The sequence below is a fragment of the Xiphias gladius genome, chromosome 14 (genome assembly GCF_016859285.1).
Source record: "Xiphias gladius isolate SHS-SW01 ecotype Sanya breed wild chromosome 14, ASM1685928v1, whole genome shotgun sequence".
Taxonomy (NCBI): domain Eukaryota; kingdom Metazoa; phylum Chordata; class Actinopteri; order Istiophoriformes; family Xiphiidae; genus Xiphias; species Xiphias gladius.
In genome coordinates, this window is record NC_053413.1 from 22,147,545 (window position 1) to 22,161,083 (window position 13,539).

General features: G+C 40.8%; 2 protein-coding genes across 2 annotated transcripts; one reads left to right on the forward strand and one right to left on the reverse strand.

The window, feature by feature from the left end:
* Positions 1–785: 785 nt before the first annotated feature.
* Positions 786–4,848, reverse strand: pak1ip1 (PAK1 interacting protein 1). The gene is made up of 10 exons (XM_040143983.1): positions 4,501–4,848; positions 3,967–4,129; positions 3,066–3,186; positions 2,868–2,942; positions 2,717–2,769; positions 2,472–2,617; positions 2,227–2,324; positions 1,901–2,000; positions 1,381–1,516; positions 786–931 (listed from the first exon to the last, which is right to left on the reverse strand). Exons 1-10 carry the CDS (start codon positions 4,576–4,578, stop codon positions 807–809), a joined length of 1,095 nt encoding a protein of 364 aa, XP_039999917.1. The 5' UTR covers positions 4,579–4,848; the 3' UTR covers positions 786–806.
* Positions 4,849–5,587: 739 nt separating this feature from the next.
* Positions 5,588–13,077, forward strand: si:dkey-222f8.3 (uncharacterized protein LOC561722 homolog). The gene is made up of 7 exons (XM_040144664.1): positions 5,588–5,698; positions 7,882–7,981; positions 9,580–9,691; positions 9,795–9,916; positions 10,931–11,043; positions 11,902–12,055; positions 12,191–13,077. Exons 1-7 carry the CDS (start codon positions 5,688–5,690, stop codon positions 12,449–12,451), a joined length of 873 nt encoding a protein of 290 aa, XP_040000598.1. The 5' UTR covers positions 5,588–5,687; the 3' UTR covers positions 12,452–13,077.
* The last annotated feature ends 462 nt before the right edge of the window (positions 13,078–13,539 follow it).

The following is a 13,539-nucleotide window of genomic DNA, read 5'->3' on the forward strand; positions in this document are numbered from 1 at the left end:
ATTGTGCTAAAGGGAAACAAGGACAATAAATCCTCCCCTCACGACGGTTACAATGTTCAGTTTGTGTTGAAACTGTCTCAGAGAGGTGTTGACTTCGGAGGCTGCAGTTTGCGGTGCTGTTGAGACGTGCGGCGCCATGAGGACATACTGTGTTTCTCGGTTATTTTTTTATCCGACCCGTTTACATCAACGAGGGCAGGCTAAATAGCAGAAACTCCTCTCTGAATAACGCAGTATTCTGCTCTTCGCTTGGGTGGGAGGATGGGTTTCAAGAAGACTTTGCGGGTGCACCGGGTCAGGGAGTTAACTAAGTAACTGCCGGTGAGACTAGGGAAGCTGGGTCAGTGAGGATGACGGCCGGATCACGGGGGGGGGGCGCGGCATTCAGACGAAACCGCCCGTCAGGCCCAGTGGGTCCAGCCGAACGGCTGTCGCTTGTCATGGGGGCCTAAGCAGATTGACGACGGCGCGGCCCGATGCCCGCTGCGGGGGCCTAGTAACAGGTCAAACCATCATTTAAATGGATGCTGGGCTCCCATGGGAACGCTCACCCAACTTTTGGCACATTTAACTGGGTACTGATAACTAACAAATGCGTGGACAATGAAACACTTTTATTGTTGCCCATCTCATTTCCCACCATCCATTCTTTGCAGTGTTGACAGCAAAAATATTCAATCACATAAATACAATCAGGACTCGAAAGCTGTCAAACCGGGGTTTATCACATCCCAGTGGTAATCACACCAAGTAAAGGCTTGTTTGACTTTAAAAACAGTGCGTGGAAAAGATTTTAAAAAGATTTTTTATTGCTGGACATTTCGTTTTCCACCGCCTTTTTTCTTCTGTTTGGGTTTGCTCTCATCTTCTAGAATGACTTCTTCTGTTGCAATTCGGACTCTCTTCGTCTTTGAAAGTTCTCGAGCGAGTTCTGTGGACAGGCGAAAACAGATGGTGGCCGTTAACAAAACACAGACACAGAAATATGTGGAAACTTGCAGCTTTGTAATTATTTAGTGGATGACGGTTAAACACTAATGACTTTTTTCAGAAACATCCTCCTTCGGAGCTTGAAGTTTTCCAGCACAACCAGTTTTCCACTGCACGCTGTAAACATTTGGGGGGCTACTGCTACACAAACTTCACGCTGCATTGACCGTAAATATGGACTGCAGAGTGGAGAAACGTTAAGATCTTTTCTGCAGCCAAAATTTTGCCTCATTTCTCTCTTCTTTACAGTGCACACCTGTCAACACAGAAACTCAACCAAAAGAGACCACAACCAAGACCCTCACTATACCAGCCATTATCTATTACTGCTGCCCTCTCTCATAATATGACGATAAAGTGAAATGAACGTCAGCGTTTGCAGGGTGTCACCTGCAGATGTTGATGTTGTCGCCTCAGATGCTGGTTCCTCAGCAGTCTGCTGCACCGATGAAGGTTTCCACACGGCGAGGCACGTCAGCCTGGCTGTTGTGTTCACTTCCCCAAGGAGGGTGGGAGGCTCCAGTTCCTGGTGGACAGCAGCGGTACATTACTTGTTAATCAGCAGCTAGGCAGGTAACAGCAGTGTAGTTTTGCTACTCTTTATTTATCCTTTTACAGACTTGTCTATATAAAACTTTATTCTTGTAAGAGGAGGTTTTATTATGTCTGACATTTTACCACCTATCTGATTAAATCTGAACATATCAATCTGATATTAGCAATTATTATTATTAAAGAACTTTATTACTCTGTTTTGCAAAGTAGATACATAATATGTCAATAGGTCATGACCCTGAGAGAAATTTTTTAACATACACTGTTGCTGCAAATGTAAATGTTTAAGAAATTTGGTTGAAGTTACAAGTATACGGCTTCTGCTCATATTTTCAAAACAACATTGGAGACGTGCCTCATTAAGATGAAGTTTCCACATTTTGATGAGTCCGTCATTTGAAGCCGTCACCATCACGCAGAAATCCTCCATATTAAAACTGTCAACTGCTTTCACCCTGATATCACAAAAGGAAAGTTAGTACAGTTTTTAATTTTTAGTAATAACGATATCAATCACTTTTCACAACATTTAATGTAATTTATTCAGAGATGTGTTTTCAGAAATGCAGCTTCATATAATTAAAAAAACATACTGAAAAACTCCTGCACCTAAAAAGTTTCAGACATACATGGTGGTAGATCTGTGAAGAAAAAAAAAAAAAAAAAATGCTGTGAATTTACCTTGTTTCATGAGCCTTGAACTCACACACCCATTTCTCTTTTCCCATGTCACATAACCTCACAATTTCATCGTCTCCTGCGACAGCCAGGATGGCGTTCTGAAAAACAAAGAGGATAACAACATCTGCTTAAACTCACAGCTGGTAAATTAATTACTGTCATCTTTTGGTGAGTTTAATAGGCAGAGACCGATCATCACAGCCACGGTAGTCTCTATGTCGCTCAAAATGTTAGTGCAAACGTACATTTAAGAACTTAACAGACGAGATCCTTTTGGGGTTTGTAACTGTTCCTGTCACTGAGGCCGTCTCCAGGTCATAGATGTCAATCTTGTCGTTTGCCACCACCACATATTTATCCCCATCTGGAGACCATCTTACAATGTGTGCATCTGTTAAAAGCATAGATTTAAAAAAAATAAATAAATCAGCTCACGTCATTCAAATATCTCTGAAAACGATCAATTCATTAGCTTCGCAGTAAAACTTACTCTCTTTTATGTTTTTGATGAAGGCTGATCTTCCGTTAATTAGATTCCACGTTCTAAAAGGATAAAAAAAAAAAATGCAACAGTCATTTCTGATTCCCTGGTAAATGAAACTCCTGTGTCAATGACTTGGGAGCAGAGCTGCAGATTTTACCTGAGAGTCTTATCTGTCCCAACTGAAAGTGCAAGTTTCCCAGATGGATGGACGGAGAGCGATGTGACGTGGCCTCTGGCGAAAACAAGAGGATGAAACTGGTTACTTTTACTGTCCCATCCAACATAAATGCAAGACAACAACTATACAAACACATTCATCTCAGTGCTTCTGCGGCACCTGTCTGTGTGTGCTTACTTGTGAGCTTTGATGGACTTCAGGCACTCCCACTTCTTTGTGCTCCACACACACAGGAGTCCGTCCTCTCCTCCGCTCAGTAAATGAGACGTCCCATAAAACTCCAGGCAGGTGATGGTGCCTGTGCAAATACAGGGAAGTCTGAGTCAGATGTTCAAATCAAAGGATAAGGTCTTAAATTTCTTTACAGTTTAAAAAAATGGTAAAAAGTAAAGGATGTTTGTATTTTTGTTTAATTCTTCAGTGATGTTTTATACTTCTTGTTCCATCAGATAAGGAAACTAATAGTCTATGAAGCAGCCTGGTACACCTGTGATAAAAATCATTTTATTATTGTGAGTAAAAATCTTGTTTTCCTTCCTCACCCATGTAATTTTTTTGCCTTTTCTTTACAGAAGACCAAAGACGACACACAAGTAATTATTTCTATTTTTCCCGACTGTGTAACTAACTAGTATCAAAATCCAAGAATTGCTATGTTAAGGTCAAAATATAATTTAACAGTTTTTTTTATACTGAAGACAACAGTACACGGAGGTTCACGCAGCAGTTTAAAAGAAGCATGTTCCCTGATGATCCCTAATGACGATAACGATGATGATGATGATCCATAATGATCACTAGAAGATCATAGGAGAATTATCTTGATCTTCATCCTTCCTGACCTTCCATGTACAGTGACCTCTCTCTCGACTGCGTCCTTACTATTTTCATGTAGAAAGTTAAATAGCGCTGTCAAATGAATGTTACCACAGACTACAGACACTTTTAGGAAAACCCCGGGTGAATCAAACCAGAAACGTGAGCAGACTTAGAGCTGCGAAGCAACACTATGCCACAGCTCCTTGTCCTGCGTTGTATATTTAATCCATATATATGTACACGTACCCGAGATACTCACCGTCATGATGCAGCAAGGCACCGTGCTCAATTCTCTTCTTCATGTCGTACAGCTGTATGGTCTCGTCTTTGCTTCCCGTGACAACAAACCTCTCGCTGGCCGCCACAGCTGATATGGATGCTGTGTGGGCGTGATGTGTGAAGTCTGCCTTGGTTGTCCACTCCTGCATGACAGAGTGAGGGGGTGGAAAAAAATAATAAACGTGAAGTGATGGGGAAATAACAACTGGAATGGTGAAAATAGGAGGGGAAAAAAACTTTACTGTAGGTTTCTGAGAGGGAATTTTGGAGGTAAAAAATCCCAAAATGCATTAATAAAACTGGGTTACACTCTTCCATCGTCCCCCTTAAAAGCATTCAACCTTTTTAATCATAATGTTACACGCAGGTTTTTGCTTTTAACGATTACCCATCAATCCCAGTGACAGCTCAGTTTAGTTTTTATAAGTGCCAGAGAACGGGAATTAAAATGCAGACCAGTCCTGGACAATGACAGTTACACAGGCAAAAGACAAAAAAGCGGACTCCAACGTACTTTTTCATCAGTTTTCACTCGGTAACCGAATGCGATCTGCTCGTAGCTCCCAGCAATCAGCTCCAGTACAGCTGCCATGCTGCCACTTACAGCTAACAGCGGGCTAAGCTAGCCAGTTAGCTTTCTTCAAACCTCAGCTTTCTATGTCTAAACGTTGTCGCTTGGATTCAGCGACAGCTAGCGAAGGTCAGCGCCGAGACCTACACGTGGAACACGGTGGAAATAAAGAACGTAAACGGCGCGGTAAAGCCCCTTAATCAAGATATCTGTGACTGTTTTTGCTACACACTTCCACTGAAAATATAACGCGTGCATCTGTTGCGCTTGCGCAAAAGCCTACTCCGGTTCACTTGGTGGAGGATGGTTTTCAAAATAAAAGCCAGTGTTGTGAAAACAAGTGCGCTGGAGCGCCAGGGACTCATGCAGTTTTGTTTTTGTTTTTTTGTTTTGTTTTATGTCACAATGTTTGCATTGATTTCAATATTTTCACGATGTATATCTTTTCAGATATGTACTACATGGAATTCTCAAATAAAACACCCCGAACTGGCCTATTCCTAACCCAATTTAATGTCTAATTTCTGTAATTTTCAGGAGCTGAGATGTTTTGAAAAGTGTTTAGGTTCATCGATTACAGTGAAGGAGATTATTACGGACCCTGGAGAGTGTGATCAGGTCATAACGTATTTGTTTGTTTTCTTTGTACCCTCTTTTTATTTCATGGATTGTACGTTAAAAGCCTTAATTTCTATCCCAACCCTTGTTATAACAACACGTTTTTTCATGTTTTCGGCAATTTTACAGGTAAAACGCGTCAGACAGACGAGTCAGTGGCTTCGGCGGCTGTTTTTACTTTTTCCTACTAATATGTTACAACTGGTGTTTCATTTTTTCTTAGAATTCGGGATCGAAAAATTAGGGAGCAAATTTTACAGCAGCCAAATCGTGGCGTTGTTTACCTCCAGGAAAAAAGAGCACTTTGTGTACGGAAAACCCACCGCCGGGACCAGTCCCCCTCAGACGGGGAGGGGGCGCGGGCGCGGGCGCGGGCGTTTTCTCGCGCCACGCCATTGGCCGGTTTCTCCCGGAAACGTCATGACTGACGCCTCGGGGAGCTCTCCGCACCAAAACACCCAATTGCCTCGGAGCGTGCGCGCGGGCAGGAACTTTCTCCGAGCAACGGGAAAATGGCAAGGGGGTAAGTTTTGAACGCTCAGTGAAGGAGACACGCGGGGATAAGTCGTCTTTTTAAAAAACAATGTTTTCTCGAGTTCCTTTTGATGCATGTGTCTTACCGGCCGAGCGGTGACACTTTGAGCTCATTTTCGACTCAATTCAAGGCAGAGACGTGTGATGTAAATAATGGCTACACTGTTAACACGACCCTCCTGATGGTTTGTGTTGCTTTTCACGGGGTGAAAAAGCTTTGGTTTTGTAGGTTTCGTTTTTTTTTTTTTTTTTTTTTCTCTTTCCTGTTCCCTTGTAAGATGTCCCCTCGGCTCAGAGCTGCAGCTGTGAAGATGACAGGTTTGTACAGTGGGACGTTTCTGGATGTTGTTCGTCGGAGTGAAGGCTGCTGTTGGGTTTGAGTGCAGCGGGGTCTGGCAGCGATTGGTGGACTGAGTTATAGAACAAGAGCGATCGGGGACACAGTTGACTAGAACCAGCCTCGGCTGCAGAAAAAAAATTCTGTAGCCGTTGAGCCTTGTGATATGCACAACTGTGGCCAAGCTAAATTAAGAACAGAGAAGTTTCTGTCTCAGTTCGTTATCCTTCCATCCTGTCATCTGGTTGTTACTCAAATCTTTTTCCTTTTTTTTTCCTGCCCAATGTGTCTCTCATGTTTCCTGTTTATATGGAAACCAGACTGGCGTGGCAGTTATTGTGTTGTTGTTTTTTTTTTTTGAGATACTTGAAAACAACTGATCGTGGTTTCAGTTCCTGAATCATATGTGTTTCGGGCCAAAGTGCCAGGGGAACTAGAAGAACTTAAATGGGATGTGAAGTTGTTTTTCATATTACAACCTGTGCACACAGCAATGTAGGTGTGACTTAACGAGTGATGGAGGTGACTCTTGAAATTTGCAATATCCAAAACAATTCACCACAGTCTAGAGTTGTTTAGCTCCGGCTTGAATACTAGGACATGTTATACATTGGGTTTAAACGCTCTCTGCATTTGTTTTGCTACTTTTTCTATTTGCAGAATTCGTGACATTTCTGCCACCTCAGCAAGTAAAACCGATTCTGCCTGCACCAAAGACACAACTGAGGTTAAGGGTTGTTTTTTTTGTTTTGTTTTTTTTAATGTGACTTAGGTGACCTGACCCTTAACAGATAATGTATTACTATTGGTCGAACCTCATATATTTCACATATTACTAGCACAATATAACAAACAAGAAACATGTTAGAAAATTCAGTTTGATACAGGTTTACAAGCTGTTATCTGCTGAGCCACAGGATGAGTTTGTTATACAGGGATGGTTTTGCGCTGTTATAGTGCAGCAACTTCCTGTTAGATACAGTTATCTGCATGAAAACCAAAAAAGAAAAAGGAACTTTTCCACTGGCTGTAAAGAAAGAAAGAAAAACAGACTTCCACTTCATTATTAATTCCTCCCTGGGTGTAACATGCAGCAGGACGCCTCACTTCTAACCTCACTTGTAGAGTACCGTAGACGCTGTGGAGGAACAGCTTTTACTGCAGTCGCGAAGATATGAGTGCGTGTATGTTTATACAAAGCTGCTGCTGGAAAAAATGAAGCAGCTCAGTCAAGGATCAAAATAAATAAATAAATAAATAAATAAATAATACAAAGTCAATTGAAAGATATCACATCCTAGTTAATCATTTCTGTGAATGGAGAAAATATGTTGATCTTTAAACTTCATAATCAAAAGAATAGGCTTTTTTTTTTCCCCCCACAGAAGACATGCTCACAGTTGCACAGTTTTGTGTGCGTTTTTGTATTTTCTATTCAGACTTTTAAGAATCGTTGTTTGTCTTGTGATATTATTATGTCTTTCAATAAAGTTTTATTTTAAAAAAATGCTGGCTCACCGTCACACTGTCATGAATTACTGGGACAATTGAAAAGAACATTGCCATCGTTAATTTCATTAGTAACCCCTGCGTTTTTCTTATTTTGACAAGTCAAAATGTCTGCTGTGAAAAATTCTTATTGTCTCCGACTTGTTTCTCTTAATAGCAAAAATTAAAAATAACCCTCTGGGTGATCTTACTTATTAGTTTGAACTGGACTCCAAAATGTTGTTTCAATCCCAGAAACAGACCAATCCCATCGCAGCATATCTATTTTGTCACTACCTCTACCGCTACTTAATTCACTTAGGTTCCTCTTCTTTGCCTTTTCACAGTCAGCAGGCCAGCGAGGAGCTCACTGAGGTGCTGAACCAACTCTGGCTCCTGGATACCAACCGCCAAAAGCCAGGGACTGATTACATTATTTCCCTCCAGGTCAGTACTAGTTGTCTGACAGCATTGCTTCCCTGCGATGCAAAAAAAAAAAAAAAAATTCGGCCAAAGATAAAGGCGTTACTTTGCAAACCCCATCTGGCACCGAAAGCCAGTCTGTCACACTGTGACAGACAGGGGTTACAGACAGTGTGAGAATCACACTGTGGTGTCACCTGAGGTGGACTGAATCTACGAAGGGGAATGCAAACAGAACTTGGGTGTTCTGTGACAAAACAACTAGAATGTCCTTGCCTTTCTGTGTTGTGACGTCGCAGAGGACTCACACAATAGACACACTGTACTGTCGTCAAACCTATTAAAACTATGGCGTCATCGCAGGATTATGTTTCTACCAGTCAGCTGTCGGCACGGATGATTGGAGCCTCGATTACAGGTTTATTGACATCTCAAGTAGAAATTTGAATCTAAAACACCATCATAATACAAATCGGCCGTAATAAGATAACTAACAAGACTAGGACTACGGCCATGCCAGTGGCTCTGTCTGGTTGTGCATAGGAGCTAAATGCTAATATCAGCATGGGAACATGCTCAAAATAACAACGCTAACATGCAATGTTTGGCAGGTAGGGTTTACCGTCTCAACCAGCTAGCACGCTAACATTTGCCAGACCAAAGTCAGGGAATCAAAAATGTATTGCAGTCATGAGCGGGACATGAATGTCTGTGTCTCCTTCCTGTTGTTGTGGAGACATTTTGCTGAAACCACAAATGTGAACATCGTGGTAGCACTTGAGAAACTCACAGGATCACTAAAATCATTAGGATTCTCTGGGAACCTCTGGGAACCATGCCTGTGCAAAATGTCATGGCGAACCATCCAGTAGTTAAGATATTTCAGTCTGGACCAAAGTGCTAGGCAGACCCATCAACAGTGCCATCTCTAGAGCCCGCTAGTGCTGCTAGCGTGGCTAAAAAAAAAAATGAAGCATTAAGTATCATAACTTAAAGGACAAACTTCAGGGTAACAATATAAAAGTGAAACCAGTTTGAGACGACTTTTGCTTTGTGACATGGTGCGTTATCAAGCCGGAAATAGCCATTAGAAGATGGTAAATTGTGCATTGCACATGGTCAGCAACAGTACTCTGGCTGTGGCATTCAAACGATGATTGACTGCAATTAGGGGGCCCAAAGTTTGCCAAGAAAACATTCCCCAGACCATTACACCACCACCACCACCAGTCCGGCCTGTCGACACAAGGCAGGTGGGGTCCATGGATTCAGGCTGTTGATGCCAACTCTGAAACTACCATCTGCTGCCTCGGCAGAAATCAGCGTTTGACGTGAAAGTTAACTGACACTCCGGACCTGTTTCTGCATGATTGTTATGCTGCCACATGATTGGCTGACTGGATAATTGTGTGATTGACTAGGTGCACAGGTGTTCCTAATAAAGTGCTCAGTGTGTGTGTGTGTATATTTCCAGTTTTAAATGAAATGTCTGAACAACTATACGGATGGATTGCCATGAAACATGACACAGATATTCGAGCCAGACATTCTGAGCCAGTTTCCCTGCCTTGTGTTGTTACAAGGCGCTTGCTGATGTCTGCCTGTACATGTGTCTTATTCAGGGGAAGGCAGGTTATGTGGCTCATGGCAGTAATTATGCCAGAGACAGAGCCAGGGCTCCACTCTTCGCATATGTCAACGAAGACAAACTCAAGAGTATCGAAACATATGCACGTAAGTAGCAGTTCATGTTGCCCCCCCCCCCTCCCATTACACTTCTCTTTTGCTAGAACAAGTGTTTCTACACTGTTGACAAGCACAGGTCCTTGATTTGCAGATTTCATCAACTTGCTGGACAACTATGAGATGTCCACAGGCGTGTCAGAGACGGTCACTTCAGAGGAGCTAAAAGAGAACAAGCTGTTTATCGACGCCATTCTGGAGACAGATGTCATGAAGGTGCAGTAAAATTTAGGAGGGGGGGAGTCATCTCTGAAACGCATCTGTCATCGCAAACTGTAATGCAAACAGAATTGCAACACATGGATCCTACACAGCAGCTGTGTACACTCCTCGTTCCCTCCTGAAGTGCTGACGGCTTCAGGCTGTTGTTTACTGCTGAGTTTGAGGATTTGAAGTTAATGTGAAGGGGACTTCCTGGACAAGCAACCATCGGCCATTATAACTAAAGAATTATAGATTTGGCCTATAACAATATTCCTTTAGTTGCGGGCCAGATTGATCACCTGGCCCAAAAGAGTTTTTCTTAACATGATATTTGTTTTTCTGTTTTTTGGAGGCTTTCCGACCATAACAAGATTCTTTTTAACACTGAAGGCCTTTAGCATGAGAATGGAAATTTTTAAGAAATTGAATATTCACATAAAATAACAGCTACAGATTGCACAAGAGTTGACCTTCAAAAATGTAGAATAGTACAATTTTTGCAACTGTACAACATATGCTACCACAATTTTGAAAAAAAACTTTTCAATTAGTGTGGGGATGAAATTATTAGTGTATTATTAGTTTTCTTTAAATTATGTATACACTCTTTGCCTGCTGTATATCCTTATTTTATGATAATCAGGTAATATACTTTACTTTATTAAATTACTCAATAATAAGAACTTAAAGCCAAAAGTATTACTTGTTTACGAAACAGTCTCAAAACAAAGTCCATTTAGTAGCTGTCCTCGAGCTTTCACTCGCTGTTCACTTGATCTTCCGCTTATCACGTCATGTTGAAATGTCAGTTTTCTGATCATTTTAAGGACCTCTCAGCCATGTTGGCTAGAAAGTTACTTCTCAACCTTGGATATAGTTGTTTAAAACTGTTTCCAAGGTCAACTTTAACCTTTAAATATAATAATATTTTAGCCTCACAAACTGTCTTGTCGATATGTTCTATTTGCACTATACTGTCTCTCTTGGAAGCCTGAAAAGTTATGTGTTGTTTTTGTTTCTTTGCAGTGTGCCCACAAGTATCTGGTTGGAAAGGGGCAGTCACCATCAGACCCTGCACAGTTCAAGAGACAGCTGTATGACATCTGGTTCAGCCTCTACCATAGGGATAGGAGGGGAGGGTGAGTTTCAGTGTAACAGCAGGGGGAGCTACTGTAGTATGTAAGCAGTCTTTGCTTGAGATTAGTAGAAAGCGCACTGGTTTAATCATCTATAGAATGACTCAGAGGTCGGGCTTTACCAGCTTCAGAACTGGTTTTCTGCAGATGAACCAGCTGAAATGGTGACAGATGAATTTCGTCCCCAGGAATCAATAAAGAATTTTAAAAATATATACATGAATAAATACAGTGACTCGGCAAATCTACATCTAAACCCCTGTTTTGCTCAGTGTGTTCTGTGTTTTTTGTTGTTGTTTGCTGCTAAGTTATTGTTCCTGCATGATGCTTTTAGGCTGAAAAGAGAAACAAACCCTTAACTCACAGTCCAATTACCAGAATTTTTTTTTACTAGATTCTGGAGCTTTTAACTGACACATCATGGTCATCAGCTGTTGGAGTTATGCTCAGTTGTCGTCTGACAATTGCTTTGTAAAATAGGTTGTTAATAGATCTTAAAAGTTAACGTTTTTTGTTTTTGTTTTTTTGTTCAAATTATGATAACCAAGGTCAATAATTAGCTTTCACACTAAAAAAAAAAATTTGATTGGATGGGTTAATTTTCACTGAGGGAAGTTATCAATTTTGTTACTTTTATTAAAAAGAATCTTTCGATTTTCATTTTCTAAATTTGCATTTTTAATATTTGACTTTTTTTAAAGAAAGTAGTAGGTTGTTCTAACCTTTAGTGGCCTCATGTTTTGTTTAAACAGCAAAGGAAAAAAGTAAATAAGGGGGGAAAGCTCTAATAGGATGAATGAGGACACGCATGGAGACTTGATAAACCTGCCCCTGAACACACTGACCTTATTTTCATTTTAGTGAAGATTCTAGTGGATTTGAACATGTGTTTGTTGGAGAAACCAAATACGGCCGGGAGATCATGGGTCTTCACAACTGGGTCCAGTTCTACCTGCAGGAAAAACATGGCCATGTCGACTACAAAGGTTACAAAGCAAGAGGCAACAAAAATACAGTAAGAAAATACCGTCACCTCATGCATTGTGAAGATATTGAACACACTGAACAGTACTGCCACTGAACAGCAAATACATGTTAGATTCCTTAATTAACTGTTTTCTTTTCTTCTTTTTTTGTCATTGTTTTATAGCCTGATGAAGACGACCATGTCCTGAACCTGCAGTTCAGCTGGAAGGGCTTGGTGAAACCGGTTGGCGGCTCCTTCATCGGCGTTAGTCCAGAGTTCGAGGTCGCTCTCTTCACCATCATCTTCCTCATGTCGACTGAGAAGATGACGTCTGTGGTGGTGAAAGTAGACGAGTACATGCTGGAGCTGGTTGTGTATCGGCACGGGGGATCCATTGGCACATCTTTCCCTAAACTGCTCAGCAGCAACAACAGGGATTTGTAATCCTTCGCCACACAAGCTATCAGCTGTCCTGTAACATTTTCAAACGTTTTTGTTAAATTTTGAATTAATTTCTATGCAGTGTAATCTCAAAGCAAATCTGGATCAGGCTCTCTTTGCACAGTACCTCAGGCTTTAACTATCCATAACGAGCAGCAGTTTTAACCTAAACTTCCTGATCTGGATTGATTTTCATGGAAAGAATATAAGTTGTTATAAAACACATTTCTGTCGTATTCTGCTTACTATTGTGGAGTAAATAAAACTCTGTTTACAAATTAGTTTTTGCGTGTTTATTTTCCCCTTTTGGAAAAATTAAGCCAGGTAGTTTGCAGGATTTAGAGAGATACAACAAGAGCAGCAGAGTTTCTTGTCTGCATTATAGTTATGTTTTATTTGGTTTTTCCCACGATTCTGGTCTTTCAGGTAGACCTCCTCACAGGCACATAAGATTCAGTTCTTGAGTGCTGAAATGGAACTGAAAGGTCCAGTGTTTTACAATAATTCAGTTTTACTCCAAGTATTATTTCTAATCCCACAAAAACAACACTTTGGCAGCACTGCCTTAGTTAACTTGTAGCACTATAAACTGACTAACTGGGTAACAATTGACCGTTCAAAAAAAAAAAGGAAAAGTGCTTGACATAGCTTTATTATTGTTGGGAGCACTTTTTCCAGATTTGTGACTGGGTTTATTTAAAAATGACTTTATTCTGGGAATTCTCAAATTTTTTTTTTTTCTGTAATCAAAAATAAATCTTATTGAAAAATATATCCGGCTGATGAAATAGAAAGTGCAAATTGTTTCTTTGTGCTTACTCAGCATTGACTACTCATATTGTAGTGGATGCCAAGTAGCCAGACGTCTATATCGTATGATAGTTTCTCATTTTCGTATATTGTATTGTGTGTGTGTGTGTATTACTTTTCTCTTATTTTTGCTTAAGTTTTAGTGAGGTGCACCTAATAAACTGAGCGTATAACACAAACTTGTACATACAGAACTTTAATTACATTACAACAATAAAAAGCTTCCTACACACTGATATATAGTAGATATGTCAGTCAAGGTCCTTTTTTTTCTGCAGGAG